This window comes from Tasmannia lanceolata, unplaced genomic scaffold (genome assembly GCF_043159265.1).
Source record: "Tasmannia lanceolata isolate RefF3 unplaced genomic scaffold, GAP_Taslan_0.1 ptg000005l, whole genome shotgun sequence".
In the NCBI taxonomy this organism is placed as follows: domain Eukaryota; kingdom Viridiplantae; phylum Streptophyta; class Magnoliopsida; order Canellales; family Winteraceae; genus Tasmannia; species Tasmannia lanceolata.
In genome coordinates this window covers 17,192,726-17,215,193 of record NW_027518682.1, presented here as the reverse complement: position 1 = coordinate 17,215,193, position 22,468 = coordinate 17,192,726, and the positions used below count along the sequence as shown (strand labels likewise).

At 39.6% G+C, this 22,468-nt stretch overlaps 1 protein-coding gene and 1 non-coding gene across 2 annotated transcripts; both read left to right on the top strand.

Moving 5' to 3' along the window:
- Positions 1-7,817: 7,817 nt before the first annotated feature.
- Positions 7,818-15,559, top strand: LOC143876397 (polcalcin Ole e 3-like). The gene is made up of 2 exons (XM_077378099.1): positions 7,818-8,138; positions 15,103-15,559. The coding sequence occupies exons 1-2, from the start codon at positions 7,997-7,999 to the stop codon at positions 15,252-15,254; spliced, it is 294 nt and encodes a 97-aa protein (XP_077234214.1). The 5' UTR covers positions 7,818-7,996; the 3' UTR covers positions 15,255-15,559.
- A 781-nt stretch (positions 15,560-16,340) lies between these two features.
- Positions 16,341-16,414, top strand: TRNAE-UUC (transfer RNA glutamic acid (anticodon UUC)). The gene has a single exon. It is a non-coding gene; the product is annotated as a tRNA-Glu (tRNA).
- The last annotated feature ends 6,054 nt before the right edge of the window (positions 16,415-22,468 follow it).

Sequence of the window (22,468 nt, the reverse complement as noted above, 5' to 3'; positions counted from 1 at the left end):
TTGCCACAAACACTGACAGGGGGTGTTCCTAGTGATCAAAAGGGGCGGATATATCATTTCCCTAGAAATATCTCTAATTCCTCGTGAAGAAATAAACAAACGGTCGGAAAATCCTAGCCATTCATGTGAAGGCAAGTCAAAACTGATCACATTCAAATCCTCAGATGGATGGTTGCGATGGTGCGGTGAACTTAATCTTTAGGGGTCCCACATTATCATGCTGAATTGTGTCATATTTGACATTTTAATCCAAAAAAATGTATTTTTTAGGAGGAATGATAGATGCAAGTGCGCAGAAAAAGGGCCCTTGACGTTATTTTACCTTTTAAAATCGGTTGAAAAAGTAAATTGTTTACACTCAATAACACGGATCCAATCAAGGGCCCTGTTCCCGCTCTTTATGCAAGGGCGTCCTTACATCTATCATTCATCATTTTTTAATAATGGTTGAAACTCAAAGTGAATTAAATGCATGACGTCCCTTGCAGCCAATGAGGGCGCCCTTCAGTTTAGAATCCCTCTATAATAAAGAAACTATCAAATTTTAAATAAGCAAAAATAGTTGCAAGGGCGCCCTTGTATAAAGAACCAGAAAAGGGCCTTTGATTGGTTCGACCTCATTAACTGTAACCGAACTACCTTTTCAACTGTTTTTAAACGGTTACACTTAATGACGTGGAACCAATCAAAAGCCCTTTTCCAGCTATATATACAAGGGCACCCTTGTATCTATCATTCCTCATAATTAAATTGAAGAAACTCTGAAAAGTTTTCGTTCAAAAAAAAAAAAACCGAAATTGCATGAAATCCACGACAAACTAAAAAACAAATCCGATGAATTTCTACTAGGAGGAACAAAATGCAGAATCAGATGAATGAGGGATAAGAAACAAACCTTTTTCTAGGAAAATCCATGAATCGATCCTTACCACCGTGAATATCAAAGTAATGAATTCGAAATCCTTTCCCCAAACACGAACTGATTAAAAAAATTCTTCTTTTTCAATCCAGGACGAGACAATTGAACCCTGTTTGGAGCAAAGATAATTAAATTGGAGGCGGAAAGGCAAAAAAAAAATAGAGAGAGAAGTTTTAAGTTTGGGAATCGTAACCGCCAAAGAAGATATTCAAAAGAGAAAGGGTTTATAGAAACAAAAAAGGGCTGTGAATATCAACCATCGACATGAAAAAATGGACTTGGTTGGGTTTACATTTAGTTGCGATGGGGGTAAAACGAATGCAATTTGTATGAGATTATATACTCCAATTTAAAAATAGTATGATGGGCCTACCTTGTTGGAAGATCCAAACCATTCATTTGAATCGCCCCAACTTAAATCGGCCGTTCCCCAAAAAATCTTCTCAAAAAGATAATCCTAACCCTTCGTTCTGTTGGGTTTCTGTTCCATCCTACGGATCATAGGGTTAAAATCATCCTTAGGAGTTGAATTTTTGGTGCCCAATCTATTTGGGATGGAGTGATCTAAATGAGCGGCCTGTGTTAAAGTATAAAAGATCAAATAATGCCATCTCCAACAGCTTAAGCTTTTGGAGAAATTGGTTGTTTCGCATGGTATCAGAGCAAAGGTCCAGAGTTTAAAACTCCTTGATTTAAAAAATACACATGTAATGGCCAACTCACAAGAGGGGGCCACATGTAGGCCAACCATGAAAACAAGGGCCACAGGTGAGGGGGAGTGTTAAAGTATAAAAGATCAAATATGCCATATCCAACAACATAAGTTTTTGGAGCATTAGGTTGTTTCACAGTTTGGATCTTCGTAAAAGATGGGTCCCACTACGCACAGCTATGCACGAACATCGTATAAAAGTTGGCGATTGTATTGCATGGTGTGTTTCTCAACGAAGTGCCGTGCCTTAGCAAGGCATTCATCTAGCGCAATGAATGGAAATTAGGGTGGACCCTAAATGAAAGGACCCACATTTGTACAATTGTGCCCGCATTTAATTTTTGTTTTCAGATATATTGATCAAGTGGGTCACCACGAGACTAATCCAATCCCTTGCACCTACTTCTCTGTATTATGGCAATAGTATTTCATTAGATCAGGGTGACCAAAATTAACATAAAGTAGTATAATGAAATCGGATTTAGGACTATCCCGCAGACTTTTGATAGTCGTCCGGATCCGAGCGGTAATAATTTCAGATCCTAGATAGGGTCCAGAAATGTATCCTTGGATCCTAGTAATGTATCTAGATCCTGTCCGAATGGTGACCAAGACATAGGTAGATCCGAGGCAAAGTGAATCAGTTGACACCCCTTAACAGGAGCGATTTTTGCCACCTACTGGTGGCAATCAAATCGACATTCCATGCACAACAGGCCATTAAAAATTACAAATCCTCCTTCATTAGCAAACGAACATTATGTTGATACTTTTCTTAGATGATTTTATGAAGGCCTTGCTTATTAAAATTTTCAAGTATTACTTGCTAGAAACCAGGCCATGAAAATAAGATATCATCTTGTGATCAAGACACCTCTTTCTTACTAAACACCATGTTCCACGGAGCTGCAGATCAAAGCATCCTGGTTATTCACAATTGAATCCCATCACACACCAAAAAGGAAATAAAAGTGAAAATTGAGGCAGATTTTCATTCATTTATCTTCAGACTGACATGCCAAAGATGAAAAATGACGATGTTTCTGTCCTTAGTGGGGTGCATTTGTGTCATAGAAGAAGGGTAAATATGACGATAATAAAAGGAGTTCTTCATTAAAAATAGCATGAATTACATGGCCTTGTCCGACTCATTTGCTTTTAATGGAGTTATACAATCTGAGAAAGACATCTGTTGATGGAGGTAACAGAGATTATTCCAAGAAAAAAAAAAATGGTGTCCGAAGAGACGAAGAAGCCTTTAAATGGCAAAGCAAGGTTAAGTTGTGTTAGATATTTTCAAAATAAAATTGTTTTGAAAAGTAGTTTTTGAATAAAAAGATTTTATTTTGGTAAGGGATTTGCTAGGCAATTTCAAAGAAAGTGATTTAGCGGCTCGCTTTTGTATGAGAGAACAGACACGTAGGCTCACTTTTCAATATGTGGGGAGAGGGGTGAATAAAGTCCCTCGTCTTCGCCACATCACTATCTTCACCACATTGGTCGTTAATCAGAGGATTACAAAAGGTTGTACCACTTTTCTTGTAATTACAATTTATTTGTAATTTGTCTTGTACCACTTTTCTTGTAATTATAATTTCTTTGTAATTTGTCCCGGATTTTGAGGTATGGAAATTCACAAAATTTGTGTCGACGGGCGTTTCTTTTGGTTAGGATGGGTTGGGGTTGGGAAAAGCCAAAACAATATAATTTCGGGTTGGGTTAGGGTTGAGGCCTAGCCTCGGGCAACCCGACCTCCGTCCTCTAATTTTATCCTGATTTCTTAGGATTCTATTTTTTTTTCTTTTTACCCCTAGGTTAACCTGAACCCAACCCGACCTGATTTGGTAAAAAAAAAAAAGGTTAGACAGGCTGGGTTAGGGCTGGGAGATTTAGAGGTGGTTGGTGTGGGGTTTGGGTTGAGGGAATGCTATCTCTAGTTAGGCTTGGGTTGGCCTCTAACAGGATCCAACCTGACCCTAGTTGCACCGGTTAATGGGCATCATTCCTGCCATTGGGAATGGGCATAGTAGTAGGACACCACAGTTTTCACGGACCACGTAGCATGATTTTGCAGCAGAATAATGATTAATTTGTTCAAGTTTTGTCCTCCCACCCTCCTATAAACACAAGCATGCCATGGATGGAGAACCCATACAAATGATTGCATTCACTGAACCACAATCGGGTTCAAAATCTATCTCTAACATAGAAAACTCATCACATTAGGCCCACCAAATCTGGCAAATCTCATGCTTGTATCATCCTTTATCCTGTACCAATATTTTTTGGGGAAAAAAATTGTCGTACTTATCACAATGCATCCACCTTTGGATTTGTGAAGTCCAAAGTGAGTCTATCTCTTTTAACAGTTATGGAGTCTTCAAAGGAATCATTCCCTTCGAGTGAGTGAGTGCATGTCTCAAATCATCTAAAGCTTCTTTCCAGTGCTAGATATATATATACCAACTTTTCTACACGATTCTCATAGAAAAGCCATGCCTTTTCCTACATATTCGACTTCTTTATGCTGCCTACGTGATGGTCCTATGACATTTGGAGCCATTGTTAAGATAAATCATATGAAAGTGTGGTCCATCAAACTCCTCAAAGTTGGACGGCTAAAGCACTTTCTTTGGTCAATGTCAGCCAACCACTAGTGCAGAAGATTTATGTCCTTCTCTTTCTCCACTTTGAAATGAGACCTCACCGGATTATAGTGAAATGCGCCTAGCTACATTGCCTAGATGGGTCCCTCTTTGATCAATATTCTATTATGTTCACGTTGGGTATGTTTTGCAACCATGAAAATAAAATTCATGGCATATTTGTTTAGCCAAGGTAAGAGAAGGATGGAGAGGGCTGGTGAAAGAGATTTGAGAGGGCCCGAAGTGACAGGCTTATGTAATAGGGTTGGTAAACAAATAAAAAAGAGGAATGATAGTTGCAAGAGCCCTCTTTATGCAAGGGCTAAAGTAGGGTCCTTGAATAGATCCACGTCATACTTAATTACATGGATCTATTCAAGGGCCTTCTCCGGCCCTTGCATAAAGAGGGCCCTTGCATATATCATTCCTCAATAAAAAAAATATTCCCTATTTAAAATAGGATTTTTGTTTTCTCTGTTTTCAACCTCAACCCATGCGCTCTCTCTCTCTCTCTCTCTCCTACTTCTCTGCCTCGCTCTCACAATTATGTAAACTAGGATTCCAAGAATTTTTATTTCCGTGGTTGCCAAACATGCCCGTAGTGGGCTTACCTTGGATGTATAATGACCCCTAAAGCTCGTTCCTCAGGCGATCCTGACCACCCAATCTTGTCTTGACCGTACAATTGGATGGGTACCAAAATAAGGCGAAGTATATGGTATAAGGAAATACATTTCCCATTCAAATGAAATTAAGTTTTAGCTTAATTAACTAGGTTATATACTAGGTTATAAACTAGTTTTTTGTTTTTGGTCGGTAGGTTGAAACAAAGCAGCATTTTCCATATGCAAAAGGCTTGAGATCCATTCCTATCCCTGTGCCATAATTAGGCGTGAAGTTGCATGTACTCGCCCATACGCTTCTAGTCAGAAAAATCTCCAAGGCTCCACAAGAATCTCAACTTCTAATAGGAAATACCGATACTTTTTTTAGTGGAACTCTGCACAGTTCAGTACACTTGACCACCACATGTACAGTGATTTATTTGGATTTATAACTAGTGGGTCCCGTTTCAAAAAAATGGAACTCGGGCCAAAACTGGGCCAAGGTATTAAAAAACTAAGTGGACAAGGATAAGTCAACACTAACCAGTCAAATTTGCTTTTTGATTGTGTTGTTACGGAAAACTCGTAATCAAAACAATGGTAAAATAGAGTCGACTCAGTTGAGTATAAGGTTCACTCGTGGATTTCTCACTGTTGCTGACCCTATTGTGGGTAGCCACAATTTGAAAACATGAAAGGGCGATGATATTTTCACCCAGCTTGCATTACGCATGCCGCCCCCGCGCCCCACCCTGATAAAGTGGTTTGACGTCAAAAAGCGTTAAAGTTGCCCACTTTTCACGTCAAATCACATTATAAGGGAGCATGCACGTAATGCAGGGGGAGTGAAAATATCATCTCCCTTGTATATGATGTGCACTCGCAAAATCCAGTATTTTTTAAAAAGTACAGAGACCCCATTTTTTTTAACCGGTAGTGATTTATTAATGAAAAAAATGGCTCACAACCTAGAGGGTTGAGAACACGATGCGGAAAAGAACATAGGGATGGACAGAAGAGAAAACAACAATGTCAAGAGGGAAGGAAATCGATCATCTCCAATGAGAGAATCATCTCAAATGAGAGACGATCAACTTCCGCACGAGCAAGCCTATCAGCCTCCCCATTTGCCGACCTCCGAGTATGATGAAACTGGACCAAGTGACCCTCCACAGTATACAAAATCTCATCTACCAACTCAGTGAACCTCAAAGGAGGAGGGTGCCTGCCATTTACCCACCCAATTACATTTAGAGAGTCTCCTTTCACAATGGCATGATCTAGACCTCCTTTTGTGATGCAATCCAAAAATTAGCAGTAAATTTTGAAGATGGCTATTTTAGGAAGATTCATAAGTGAAAGTTTCACAAGTGGAAAATACTGAAAGTTTTCGCAAATAAGGAGGTGTTTCGGCAGAATGGAAACTTACTAAGCTTACAAGATTTTGAGATATGGGAAACTTATATTCTTGGAAAGCTTGCAAGATTACAAGCTTATATTTACGCTCCTTTTGATGACCAGGGACACCCATTGACAGTGTACGTTGCAATCGGAGCCCCTGAATTTTTCTGACATTAAGTACAATAGGCCCCTTTTTGTCATTGATACACTGACACTGGCTGTCCCTGGTGATCATGATCAAAAGGGGCGTAAATATCACTAGAGTTGGCAATTTCACCTGTGAAAATGGGGATCCACCCTGTCCAGCACGGGGCGGGGATTCCCCGACTTGGAGTCAGGATGGGGCGGTAAAAATTCCCCGAAGTGAGGACAGGGCGGGGATGGAGATGGCCCCACCCCACCCTGCCCCGTTTTAAAATGCAAGCCATTATCAATATTCTCTTGTTTTAGTATTTATTTTGTTAAAAGTAAATATTTCTTTTAGGCTAGTGATATTGGCACTACCATATCTTGATAAGTGCACATACATGCCTTGTCTTTTTCTTTTTATGGGCGTTAAAAGGCTTTTTTGAGGTGAGGTTTTTTTGTGCGGGGCAGGGATGGGGATTAGATATTCCCCGTGGGGCGGGGACAGGGAATTTTCCTATCGCCGGGGACATGGACCGGGAATGCAACATCCTGCCCTGCCCCGCCCCGCCCTGTTGCCAGCCCTAAATATCACTTCCCTTGAGATTTCCCCTTAAGTATTTTGTTTCCTAAAATGCTATCATTTTCTAATTTAGCTATTTACTAGATTTGATAGGCTCTAGTTGCTTTTTATTATTTGTAGCTTGTTTTTAGCTAAGGAAATTTAATATTTTAGATAGATATGCCAATATCATTTTTAGCTACGTTTTAGATTTTGGAAATATTTTAGAGAAGCAATAAAAGGGATGGAAGATTGGAGTTGAGGGAGTTTTGAGATTGAATAAAATTTTATCTTCACTGCATATATGAGATTTCGTACGAGTTCTTCTTGTTACTTGTTCTTTCTTGGATTATGTTTGATTTTGGTGTTTGGGCTACGCCATTTTGCCAACAATCCAATGCCTTGCCAAGGAGCCCACTTCGTATGATGATCCAAACCATTCATTTGTTGGGCCAACATGTAAATAGGTTGCATCCCGTGGACCATCTCCATAGGACGATCCTATGGAAAATTATCTACAGTGTACAACCTATTTACATTGTTGCCCAACAAATGAACGGTTTGGATCATCCGTTGAAGTGGACCCTACTATACTTTTCGAGCACACACCGTATAAAATCTCTGAAAACATAAGGACAAAGACGATCCGAAGACACTAACCATCCATGTCAATTGGCCTACAAGGCTACAAATAAATAATTTTCATTTATCAGAAGATTAATTGTTCGATACGTGAGCACTTGTAAGGTAGAGATCAGATGATGCACCACTTTTTGAGGAATATCTCTCTCTCTGTCTCTCTCTCTCTCTCTCTCGATATTCGTATAGAAGATTTGAACGATTTGGAAAATTAGGTTGTTGCAGCCAAATAAACAGCAATTTAGCTATTTTCTCTTTTTACTAAACAAACAGCAAAACCAAGAAGAGCATTTTCCACTCCATATGATGATCCGGTTTAAACGCTAAAATCCGATTCCAAAGGACGATCCTACCCTTCCGACTCTAACAGACTCACTCCTTTTTTAAATGCCTCCCTCTCTTCATCTCAAAAACACCAAAACCAACAAAAACATGGCTAACACTACTGACTTGGCTGAGGCAGAGAGAATTTTCAAGCATTTTGACGCCAATGGGGACGGAAAGATCTCCTCTTCGGAGCTCGGAGATTGTTGGAAAATTTGTTGAGGGTACTGTTGATGATAGAAAACAGAAACTTGTTGCTTCAAGGCGTGATATCACTTTCCTTAAGACAAGATTCGCCCCCACTAGTAGTGTGCAAAGGGGATCCGCGAATTGCCTCCAAGATACAATGAAGCCTAGTAGGGAAGCCCTACTAATGTTTGATGACGCGTAGCACTAGCGGAATCAAACCCGAAATGCCCTTCCGAAATTTCAAACCTTAGAGAAATCTCTAGATTCTGTTTCTGCAGAAAAACAGTATCTAGAACAGTAAACAAAAGAAAACAGTATGTAGAAATACTTGGGGATTTTTGTAGGAGTGTAGAAGAGAGTGAAAAATCAGTCAGAATTGCCAATTCGATTTCTATATGAAATGACTGAAGTTTGCACATTTTTTATAGACCATCTGGTGTCTTTTCAGTGTGAAAAACACCTCTACAGGGCACCTTTCCAGAATGTTTGAAATCTGACCGTTAGATCGCACCCATTGATATTGAACGGTCCTGATCGATCCTAGATGTGACTGTTGGCTTGAGTAAAACCTCTCTCCAACCCAGTCATCGTTAGATCAACCATCTATGGTGTGGATCGCACCCCCTTGGCACATGACCGTTGGGGAAAGGGACACAACCCATTTGATCACACCCTTTGACCGTTGGAGTCATGGGCCCGTTGGGCCGACCGTTAGGCCCGAACTGAAGCCCAACCCAACTGAACCATTCGGCTTGATGGGCCTGCAAACCAATTGACCCACCCATCCGACCGGTCCACCTTCATCTTGATCCAACGGTGCAGATCAAATCTGGAAAAATTAAAGGCTCCAATCGCTCCTCGCGACGTTGCGTACGTGCGAAGTGCAAAGTGCGCCTAAAAAAAAGCGCCAATAAAGCGCCACTATGCGCCCTATAGCCCATTGCCCACGCCGCGCGCGCGCGTGCGCGTGCGCGTGTGCGAACGGTGCGTTGCACCGTCCCGCGGGTCCAACCATGGGTTCAACCCAATGTGCAATCAACAAGAGTTAGAAAAGGTAGTGCTTTATAAGCCCTTCTCTTTCTTTTCTCTCATCCGATGTGGAACTATCTTTTTCAACTACACTTCTACATCCTTTTGTAAAAGCAAATATTTCCAAGAAAACTTTTTCTTTTTCCCAAACGCTTTTGATAAAACATTTTCCAAAACACTAAAACATGTAATATACATGATTTTGAAAATGCAAAATCACTAACAATCCCCCACCATTTTCAAAATCAAAGAAAATTTTCTCATCAGGCTTGGAAATCTTATGCATAGATGAAGGTATCTCTCGATTTGAACCTTCACTTAGTGAGGACATATCAAAGTTAACCAGAATTGCATAGTAGACGTATCTTTGAACTAGCTATTCTATTTGGTTAACCGGATACGTCTCACACACAAGATTTCACCTCTTTGGGCAATTTCTAAAACCGACACATGTACTGGCCTTGTGTCTATATCTTGGTTTCATGAGCGCTCTAGAGACTAGCCAGGTCTCATAGGAAGCGGCACCACTTCCACACTCACATAGGTAGGCTTATCAAGAGTGCCCCTGTAACTAAAACACTCCAACACTATGTTATAAGCCTATTAAGAGTTTAAATACTCAGCCTTCTCATTTTAAACATTACAGGTACCAAGCACTTTACCTTGGGATGGCAAATAATACAGATTATAGTGCTTGCAGTCACTCCATCTGATGTACTTGGACTCATTGAACTCAAGACTTGATGTTTATTCAAGTGTTGAGTTGATGTTCCATCATTGGTGACTATTGGTTAATGGCTTTAACCCCATCCCTAATGATGTTTTACACACCAGATCTCTTGCAAGAGCTTTAGTGAATGGATCGGCCAAGTTTTGGCTCGATCTTACAAAATCAATAGTTACTACTCCATTAGTAAGTAACTCTCTTATAGCACTATGTCTAAGTCCTATATGTCTGGACTTACCATTATAAACATGATTATATGCCCTTGATAGTGTGGCCTGACTATCACAATGGACATAAATCGATGGCATTGGTTTAGACCATAACGGAATTTCCAATAACAAATTCCGAAGCCATTCCGCCTCTTTACAGCATGCTGCCAGAGCTATAAACTCTGCTTCCATAGTTGAAGTTGTTATGCATGTCTGTTTCTTAGAGGCCCAGGAGACTGCTCCCCCACCAAGGGTGAAAATCCACCCACTGGTTGATAAATGGTCTATACGCTCAGTTATCCAACTAGCATCAGAGTATCCTTCTATTACAGTTGGATACCCACTATAACATAAACCATAGTCTATAGTTTTCTTTAAATATTTTAAAACTCTATAGACTGCATTCCAATGAGAAAAACTAGGATTACTGGTAAACCTACTAAGTTTACCTACAGCATATGCTATGTCTGGCCTAGTACAAGTCATAGCATACATAAGACTACCAATTACACTAGCATACCCTAGTTGAGAGATAGTCCTACCAGTATTAAGATACAATTTTATATTTGGGTCAAAAGGTGTTGAAATGGGTGAACATTCAAAATGGTTAAACTTTTTGAGAACTTTCTCAATATAATGTGATTGTGTTAGAATAAGACCATTGTCCTGTCTTATGATTCTAATACCCAAAATCACATCAGCTTCACCCATATCTTTCATATCAAAGTTTTGAGAAAGATATGATTTAGTACTTTGAATGCTTGCAATATCAGTACCAAAAATTAACATGTCATCAACATATAAACAAATAACAACACCTTTGCCGCCCTTAAATTTACTGTATATACATTTATCTGATTCATGTATCTTATAACCATTTGACACTAAGACTTTATCAAATCTTTCATGCCATTGTTTAGGGGCTTGCTTAAGCCCATACAAAGATTTGATAAGCTTACATACTTTATGCTCTTGGCCTGGGAGAATAAATCCCTCAGGTTGTTCCATATACACTTCTTCATCAAGTTCACCATTTAAGAATGCGGTTTTAACATCCATCTGGTGAATGTGAAGTTTGTATATAGAAGCAAGGGCAATCAACACTCTAATGGTAGAAATCCTAGCAACAGGTGCATATGTATCAAAGTAATCAATACCGGGTTTTTGAGTAAACCCTTTGGCAACTAACCTTGCCTTAAACTTTTCTATGGTCCCATCTACTTTGATCTTCTTCTTGAAGATCCATTTACATCCTATAGGTTTAGACCCAGGTGGTAGATCAACCAAAATCCAAGTTTTATTACCCATGATAGAATTCATTTCGTCATTAATTGTTTCTTTCCAAAAAGCAGCATCTTGTGACTTTATGGCTTCTCCATAGGTTTGAGGGTCACTTTCTATGCTAAAGTTTAACAAGACAGAACCTTGGAGTTTTTCCCTTGTCCCTTCTACCAGGTAGGTTACAAAGTCAGGGCCAAAACTCCTATCCCTTCTATCTCTTGAACTTCTTCTTATTTTACTAGGTTGTACACTAGGTTCACCAACTTCTGTTTGTGATTCTAAATGATGATCTACAGAAGTTGTAGGTTCAATTTCTTTAGGAATTGAAGTGAACCTATTTTCATAGAAAAAGGCATCTCTAGATTCAATTATGGTATTGACATCTATAAAATCATTGGGTTCTATAACTAAGAACCTATAGGCCTTACTGTGACTAGCATATCCCAAAAAGATACACTCAATACCCCTTTCACCTAATTTTCTTAACTTAGGTTTAGGGACTTTAACTATAGATCTACAACCCCAAACTTTAAGGTAACTTAAGTTTGGTTTCCTTTTCTTCCACAATTCATAAGGGGTTATATTAGATTTCTTACTTGGTACCCTATTCAAAATGTGACAAGCTGTAAGTAAGGCTTCGCCCCAAAAACTTTTATTTAAACCAGAATTAACAAGCATAGCATTAATCATTTCAGTAAGTGTCCTATTCTTCCTTTCTGCTACACCATTTTGTTGTGGTGTATAAGGGGCAGAAGTTTCATAGACTATGCCTACTGATTCACAGAAATGAGGAAAGTGATATTCACCACCTCTATCTGATCTGAGACATTTAATGCTTGTTATACATTGGTTTTCTACTTCAGTTTTATAAATCTTAAATTTTTCTAAAACCTCATCTTTATGACTAAGTAGATAAACATAACAGTACTTAGAATAATCATCAATAAATGTAACAAAATACTTTTTACCTCCCTTTGTGGGAACACTATGTATGTCACATACATCACTATGAATTAAATCTAACAAGTTAGAAGTTCTATCTACTTTAGGAAATGACTTAGTGATTATCTTGGTTTGCATGCATGTTTTACATCTATCTACTAAGTCATTTTCATATTTAGGAATTAAGGTTAACTTAACCATATCATTCATTTTCCTAGTATTTACATGTCCTAAACGATTATGCCATAAAGATAAAGAAGAATCCAAAACATAAGCAAAGACATTCACTTTATTGATATTAAGTTTGAACATCCCTTCATACATATATCCCTTCCCAACAAAAGTACCCCCCTTAGAAAGAATGAACTTGTCAGATTCAAATACAAGTTTGAAGCCATTCTTGTTGAGAATGCTTCCAGACACTAAGTTCTTTCTAACTTCTGGTACATGGTAGACACCGGTTAGAGTGAGTCGCTTGCCGGATGTGAACTCAAGTTCCACCTTGCCCTTCCCTTTGACTTCTGCTGTCGACGAATTTCCCATGTATAACACGCTTCCATCTTCAACTGTTTCATAAGTTGAAAACAGGTTCCTGTCTTTACAGACATGCATCGTCGCACCAGAGTCAATCCACCAATCATTGCCATCTTCAAGCATATTTGCCTCTGAAATCATGGCGACAAACTTTTCTTTGTCTGTTGGTGCACCCGACTTCTTATCCTTAAGAAGTCGGCACTCACTCTTGTAATGGCCTGGTTTGCCACAGTTGAAACAAGCACCCTTTCTTTTCTTATTCTTATTAGTATTCTTTTCAGGGTGTTTGTTTCTCTTCCAATTGCCTTTTCTTTGTTGGTTCGAATTCTTGACATTTTCCACCAAATGGATCTTAGAGGATACAGTTTCATTTTCTTTCTTGTCTCTGATTCTTGACTCTTCCTCAATCCTGAGGCATTGAGCCAAGTCTTCAATAGACATTTCCTCTTTCTTGTGTTTTAGACTTTTTCTAAAGTCTTTCCAATTTGGTGGAAGTTTGTCAATAATTGACGGGACAATGAAGGAATCATCAAGAATGATGCCTTGCAAATGAATTTGATTAATTACATGTTGTATTTCATGTAATTGATCAATAACAGACTTATCATCTACCATTTTAAAATTTAAAAATTGACTCACAGTGAATTTCTTGCTACTGGCATCTTCCGCCAAGTATTTGGCTTCAAGTGCATTCCAGATTTCACTTGCTGATCCCATGCCTTGATATATGTCAAATAGTGTATCTGACATAGCATTTAGGATGTGCCCTTTGCAAATGTAGTCATCCTGTTCCCACTTCATCCTTGCACGAGCCTCCGCCAAAGTTTCATTTTCATTTGCTGACGGCTTTAGAGTGTTGAGAACATGGACCACTTTGAGTGATGTCAAAATGAAGTGCAACTTCTTCTGCCAGCGCTTGAAATTTCCTTTGTCGAAACGTTCGAGTTTGACAAAGTCTTGGGTCATTTGACGAACTGAATAAAGTGCCATTGAAACAACAGTAGAAAATCTTGTCTTAAGATTGTTGGAAAATTTGTTGAGGGTACTGTTGATGATAGAAAACAGAAACTTGTTGCTTCAAGGCGTGATATCACTTTCCTTAAGACAAGATTCGCCCCCACTAGTAGTGTGCAAAGGGGATCCGCGAATTGCCTCCAAGATACAATGAAGCCTAGTAGGGAAGCCCTACTAATGTTTGATGACGCGTAGCACTAGCGGAATCAAACCCGAAATGCCCTTCCGAAATTTCAAACCTTAGAGAAATCTCTAGATTCTGTTTCTGCAGAAAAACAGTATCTAGAACAGTAAACAAAAGAAAACAGTATGTAGAAATACTTGGGGATTTTTGTAGGAGTGTAGAAGAGAGTGAAAAATCAGTCAGAATTGCCAATTCGATTTCTATATGAAATGACTGAAGTTTGCACATTTTTTATAGACCATCTGGTGTCTTTTCAGTGTGAAAAACACCTCTACAGGGCACCTTTCCAGAATGTTTGAAATCTGACCGTTAGATCGCACCCATTGATATTGAACGGTCCTGATCGATCCTAGATGTGACTGTTGGCTTGAGTAAAACCTCTCTCCAACCCAGTCATCGTTAGATCAACCATCTATGGTGTGGATCGCACCCCCTTGGCACATGACCGTTGGGGAAAGGGACACAACCCATTTGATCACACCCTTTGACCGTTGGAGTCATGGGCCCGTTGGGCCGACCGTTAGGCCCGAACTGAAGCCCAACCCAACTGAACCATTCGGCTTGATGGGCCTGCAAACCAATTGACCCACCCATCCGACCGGTCCACCTTCATCTTGATCCAACGGTGCAGATCAAATCTGGAAAAATTAAAGGCTCCAATCGCTCCTCGCGACGTTGCGTACGTGCGAAGTGCAAAGTGCGCCTAAAAAAAAGCGCCAATAAAGCGCCACTATGCGCCCTATAGCCCATTGCCCACGCCGCGCGCGCGCGTGCGCGTGCGCGTGTGCGAACGGTGCGTTGCACCGTCCCGCGGGTCCAACCATGGGTTCAACCCAATGTGCAATCAACAAGAGTTAGAAAAGGTAGTGCTTTATAAGCCCTTCTCTTTCTTTTCTCTCATCCGATGTGGAACTATCTTTTTCAACTACACTTCTACATCCTTTTGTAAAAGCAAATATTTCCAAGAAAACTTTTTCTTTTTCCCAAACGCTTTTGATAAAACATTTTCCAAAACACTAAAACATGTAATATACATGATTTTGAAAATGCAAAATCACTAACAATGCCTTGGGATCCCTAGGATCGGTCTCTCCCGATAAGATCCAACGGATGATCGATACGGACGGAGACGGGTACATAGATTTCAAGGAGTTCACAGCATTTCACCGCACCAATGGCGGAATTATGAAGGATATTTCTAAATATTTCTAAATTTTGATGATAAATTGTACCACTTCTCCATCAGAGCTCAGTATCATGTTTCTTTTGGTTTCTTTTACTGCCATATTTTGGGTATGAACTATATCTTCAGAGTTTTTATATGATGCCCGACCGTGAGAATCACAGGCCACCTAGCCCTTGTTGCGTCGACGGTCGCGCATCATATAAATTCTCATATCTTCAAGTTACTTCAAATGTTTGAGGGTATTTTTGTCATTTTACTAATATTTATTTTTTGTAAGTAAGCTGGGGTTTGGTAGGGTACCAGAAATAATGAAATATTTGTTAGAGAGTAATGTGGCAGGTTATTTTACTGATCTTTGCTTTTATATTTTTAGGAAAATTATCAAAACCTTACTTTATTAACGTTAATCTACAACAAATGCTTCAATTTTGGATAATTACCCATATCACTTAGGACAATGATATCCTCCCCCCCCCCCCCCTGCATATATCGTAACGGGGGGATGGATTATCACTGCCCTATCACATATTATTTGTTTAAAATGAATTTAAAAATGCATTCTGCTTATTTTAGGGAAATAATATCAGCACACCATATTTTGATATTTTCACAAACCATCTTGTCTTTTAGTATTCAAAGAGCTGTCAAAAGGTTATTACATCATTTCCTAAAATGCTCTCATGAGCCAGTTGAAGAAGAAAAGAGAGCTGGGTTTGTGCAAATATCAAAATGTTGTTATGCTGATAACATTTCCCTTATTTTATTCTTTCTAGAGCGACATTAAAGGCCATAAATATAGAAACAAATAAATATTAATCAGTGGGGAATTGATATTTTTTTCCCACCTCTGACTGATAAAATAGCACCCCCCCCCCCCCCACACGCAACACACACACAACAACAACAACAGCAGCGACAGCAACAACAACGATGAAAGAAAAACATTATAGAGGGTGAATATATCCTCATGCTGTGAACCATTCTCACAGAAACCGTTAGGAGGGTATCATTTCCCTAATCAGCGCCATTGAGGGGTGTGACCGTATGGTAACAAGAACATTGAACGATTGATTATACGTTTTATTAAAAGTGATAGAATCTAATTACAACAATCCATTGTAGTCCAGCCCGGTCAGGATACCTGGCTTTCACCCAGGCGACCCGGGTTCAAATCCCGGCAATGGAAATCTGTTGTTTTTATTCAATTTATGCTAAGCACACTCGCACCAATAAAAAATCTTCTGTCGTTCCCCTTTTCAAATACTTTTCCAACGAATGTGTCAAAAACGGCTTTGCTATGAATGACCCATTTAAAAATTCTAACCGTCCAATCTGCAGAGGCTTTCTTGATTCATTTACACGGATTTCTTTTATTTTCTTCCCACTTAGTGCTCACAAATAGGTAGACCTGGCAAACGCGACCCGTGCCCGCGGGTCGACCCGCAAATTTGCGGGCACGGGTCTGAGTTTTAGTGACCCGTCAAAACTAACCCGCGGGTGACCCAACCCGCAAAAACACGGGTCGGGTCGGGTCAACCCGCGGGTCACTTGGCCTTTTTAAGGGTGGTGATTTTGTTATGCTAATCTAGTTAGATGGCTTTTTTTTCTAATGCAAAGGATGGTGATTTTGTCATGCTAATCTATTTTTTAAGGGTTTGATGCCTGAATAGGTTATGGCTAGCACCATAGGTTGATCCCAACCCTCCGATTTGAATGTTAGAGGGTTGATCACTTGATCCTAACCCTCTATAGATCGGAGGGTTAGGATCAACCTATTGAAATGATTTTTGGGGCAACACCTATTTAGCCTGTGGGCCATCTAATGGACGGTTTGGATCATCCCACAGTGCCGGCCATACTGCCCTCATCAAAATCCAGTGATAACATTTCCCAAAATAAGGAACTGTTTGAATTTGCGGGTGACCTGCGGGTTGACCCGGCCCACCGCGGGCCGCGTGGGTCACCTAAACTCTGACCCGCAAAAATGCCAGTCATTTCCTGACCCGACCCGTGTGACCCGCATCAACCGCGGGTTGACCCGGCCTGACCCACCCATTTGCCAGGATCAAAACTATTATTGCTGCATGGCCCATCCAAAGTATGGCCTATGAAATAAATGGTTTGGATCATTAAGGAACATGTGTCAGCATTAGAATCATAGAGTGGCTGTTTTCAATAACGTAAGCATAATATTTTCCATATATATCTGCAATGAAACTTTTTGGGCGGAACTCATACAGAGCCTCTTTAAGGACACACTCAATTGAGGTGTATTGTATTGAACATGGTTTTAAATTTCGACCGAAACAGCCATTTACCAAATTTCAGACCGAAATTTTGATTAAATTCCATTATTTATTTATTTTTAAAAGTGTTACAAAAATTCGGCTGAAATTTTGGAATTTCGGTTGGAATTTCGGTCTGGAATTTCGAATCAAATTACCAAATTGCAGACCGAAATTTTGGATTGTGCCGAAATTTCTGTTTTCGGTGGGGTCCGAAACGGTTACCGAAACCGAAATTTTAAACCACGGTATTGAAGCACCACGCAATGAACTCATGGGATTCAAAGGATCTTAATGTTAATGGACTATATTTTTGGGCACAGTTACCGGAGCCGAACCATTCCCCTTGGATCCAAAATCGACCCAGTCCTATCCACAAAATCCAATGGAGCGTCCTTGATTCAAATGGAGGGTGCCAATGTATGAAAATACCCATTCTATTTTTCGATCGATCATTTTTGTCAATTCATGAGGGGTATTTTTGCAACATTAAAACCCTGCTCAAAATGAAAAACAATATTTTATTTTGGGCGATGATAAATTCGCACCCCTTTAAAGGAGCGTATGTGGCAGACTTTAACCCTTTTTGAAGTCAATTAACATTAAACGGGTGCGAATTATCCTTCCTGGGATGTGAATTTATCATCATCCTTTATTTTTAAATTTTCGTTTCGATGATGCTTCTTCTCTTTCTCAAGCTCCTTCGCGCTTCCTTCTTGTGTTCAAGCCGTAATTCCTAAATATGTACAACATAGTATGACCTAGGGCAATCTGATGAACTGCTCAATACAAAATGGATTGTATCCCATATGCATATGCAAATACTAGAATATGAAAGCCACTCCAATATTGAACGGATCGTGACAAAGAGATAGGTGGATCTGATCCGTTGACGAGAGAGAGAGAGATGCCTTCGTTATCATTGGGATTTGGGAATGCCCTCTTGATAAGATATGCATGAGTATCCGATACAGCAATCCTATTCCCGTGTGCTTTCATGTTAGCATACAATGATTACTATCAATTATTAAATTAGTCCATATCTTAGTGTTGAATCAAAATATAAAGTGCGCAATGAAATGTTGATAACTTATACTACACCCAGCAGGATCAATGGTAAAAAGGTAATCTTTGTGTTCCAAAGGGGGCAATAAAGGGCAGGGATACAAAATATAGACTGTTGATCTTATCGAATACCATGAGGTTACCCACATGATCTCGGTCCCATCTCATCTCATGCATAAGATAAAGGACTACAAATATCAACGGTTTATCTTTTTTGGCTGAACCTTGAACAAGGTATTATGGATCAAGGTTCAAGAGTCATCAGATCAAGGTCTTAACGTAAAAAAGTCTTGAACAAGGTGTGCTAGAAAAGACTCAATCTAGGTGAGCTAAAATTGAATACTGATGTGGCGTCAAAGGACAATCCTGGCTTATCGGAGTAGTGGAATCGTTAGAAATTATGCTAATTACTATGGTGCACGAAGCAATATCTAAGCGGAAGCTAGAAGCAATTTTTATGGCATTAGATATTGTAAAGTCTTTAGAATATTGAATGTTTGTATGGAATCAGACACCAAAGTATTAATTGACATGATCGTTTCTAAAAAGGATCTTCCTTGATCCATTAAATATTATTGACAAGAGCTTCACTCTCTTAATCTATATTTGAAGTAGAAAATGACATCCGTTCAAATCATTTGGTATTGGCATGGATAGAATTTCCTACATTGGCTAAAGGAGATATGGGATATGAGTTCTTAATTGGGAGTCTTTAGCATTTGTAATATGTAAGATTTTTGTGTATTTGTTGGTTTTTTTTGTAGTGCATCTACCTCATGTACTTTTGTGACTCCTTGGGTATACCCTTCTCTTTCTACTCTTTAATCATATCAATAGAATTTAAGGTGTCGTCCCAGGTTAAAAAATCATCATATCAAGGTGTTCATAGTGAAATTTGCTTGAACTTATGCTTGTTATTTTGTCTAAATTATAGACAGAATTAGGGCCAAGAAGTCCTAACTGTCGAACATAAACAGATTATACATTGATGGAAATGATATCCCCCTCCACCAACACCGCCACACACACACTAACGCTATTCGTTAAGTTTTGTAGGCAAAGAAAAATGTTAAAGGGGGTGAATTTATCCTCAAGCAGTGAACCATTTGCACAGAACCATGCCCTACTGCCACTTAACGCCCCAAACCTACGCAGCTTACCACCTACGGCGAAGTCAGCTAACATATCTCTCTCTCTCTCTCTCTCTCTCTCTCTCTACGCGAACTCATTTTCCTTCACTTGCTCAAGCTGGAGAGCCATTCACCGGCCACCAGGAACTTACTTTGGGTCAGCAGCATTACGAGATGATATATAGGTAGAGAGGGATGCTAAACTAAAAGCCGCCTTTGAAAAAACCCAATCCCAGAGGGTTCCCCATTAGATCCCCATCACCCAATTACATTTTCATACCTTTAACTATGAATTTTTTTAGTTCCCTCATAAATGTAATTGAGTGACATGGATCCATTATTCCATTGGATTGCCCTTTTGGCTGAATTTTTACAAGGGTACTGTATTTGATCACTCTTGTAGCGGGTTTTTTTTACCATTCTTTGATGATAATGGGGCGAACTCACCTTGTTTAACACTTTTTATTTGGAGGTTTAGAGTATTTTGGTAATTGTAATCAAGGTTTTAAATTTTGGTTTCGGTACCGGTTTCGGACCCCACCAAAATCGAAATTTCGCTCGAAATCCGACAGAATAATAAAAAAATATTGTATTCATTATCGAATTTCAGTTGAAATTTCGTGATAATTATACAATAATTAAAAAATCAAAAAAATTGGTCGAAATCCCTAAGATTTCGCTCGGAAATAACGAAATTTCGACTGAAATTTCAAAATTTCGTACGAAATAATGACACGTTTCGGGTATGTGTCGGACCGAAATTTCAGATTTCTGTCGAAATTTAAAACCATGATTGTAATAACCTTTGACAGCCGGTTAAACAATAAAGCATGGAGTGAACTCACCATGCGCGATGGATGTGAAGAAGAAGTAGGCCGTTGTCTCGGCAATAAAAAGCCAATGTAGTATTTGCTTTTTAAATAGATTTTTAGAGCCTTATGGGAATTATAATAACCATTGACGGCTGGTTAAACAATAGAAAAAAAAGGTGACGTGCAGCCTATATGTATATATATTGAGAGAAAGAAAGAGAGAGAGAGAGAGAGATCCTCAACTTTTTTGGTAGTGCGCTTTGCCTTTTTCAACATTAGAGAGAGGGGCGGGAGGGGGGGGTGGGGCGGGGGGGCACCACGGCAAAAACCCAGCAGCAAAGCTGTCCCATTGCTTCATCATCACCCAATTGCATTTATCACTCTTTTTAACTTTGTATTTGACAATTATGTTATAAATGTAGATGGGTGACACGGGTACAATGGAGCACCCTTGCGGGTGAATTTTTGTTACGATTGCCTTGAATTTGGCAAGGCAAATAAGTGCTGTAAGCTATTTATCGGGTTTTTGCAACACCAATATTTTTTCAGTAGGATTTCTAACCAGAAAATGACATATTCAAGCAACGGTTCTACCTGTTGAAGATTTGCTCGAGCTCGTTTTCCTCTTCGGTGGGTCGATTTCGTCGCATATAATGGGCTAGAAGATGTGCTCTCCTTCTCAGATGCAGCAGCAGATCTCCTCCATTTCTCTTCCATACACCATAACCTTTCCTTCATCAACTATTTCTTCTTATAGAACCCTAGGACGAACTACCACCACGAATTTGTTCATCTGACCTTCGTTTTGCAGGATTTCTTCTGGATTCTGTTCTTTGCTCTGCTTCTCTTTCATTACAGCTTTTTCTTTTTTGGGGCTAGGGTTTTCACTGGGAAAGAGCTTCTGTTGTGGAAGGGACAGGTTAATCAGAGGGTAGGGTTTAATTTTCGTAAGGAGAAGAAGCCAAAACCCATGGAGGGGACAGATTATTCGAGAGAGAGAGAGACGAGTGGGTAGGGTTTTTCTGCCTTTTTTTTTTTCCTCAATTCGATCGTATTGTGGGTTGTGTTTTTTCTTTCTGGGATAAACTCCACACCTATATGCGTGCAAATTTTGGTCCTTCGGATATATTTTGGTCCCGCATAAAACCCACCAACCAAACATGGGTTTCCTGCGGAAACTCCACACATGTCCCAGGGCAAAATAAAAAAAACCAAACAGAGCATAGACTCATGTATAAAGAGTCTTTATGGGGTTTTTGCAAACAAGTTATTACTGAGTTTTTAAGGGTGATATATCCGTCTACTTTTTTACTTTGCAGGGCCCACTCCAGTATAAACAGGTAGTCGTATATGAGTTCTGAAATGGCGTCTGGCCAAGCGGGAAGTACACAGTATGCGATGAGGTACTTGGTACGACAGAAGTACCGCCTTTGATATTTGATCCAGTAGGAGCCTCTTAAAAGTAAGCCTCTGTTGCTGGGGCACCATATAATTTGTAGTGGTAGTAAGTATACCAGAAGGGACTGTCCCAAGTAAAGTTACGTAACTAACCTTGATCTCAGTCGAGGTCGAAACACGTTTTCTCCCATGCTGTCTGACTAGTCGCTGCCCTTGCGTAGTCTGTCTAATAAAACAAGAGACGCAGAAAGGAGTAATACGTGTCCTCCTTTGCGTCTTCCAGAAGAAAGGGCATAGAAAGTTTTAAAAAGTAGAATGCTGCTACGGAAACCGACTTCCTAACCACAGTGGAACCGCGCAAATTCTTATACGAAACGTGGCATCAGAAAAATAAAAAAAAACTAAGCTGCTGTCCACGTGTTATGCAGTCGCATACTTTGTTCCTAAAACTATGTACGTCATTATTGTAGCGTTCATAAATACACGTCAGCGGGTCAAAATCGCTGCACCCCGCGTTTTCCAGAGTAGTGAGTCTAGTGACATCCCGCGC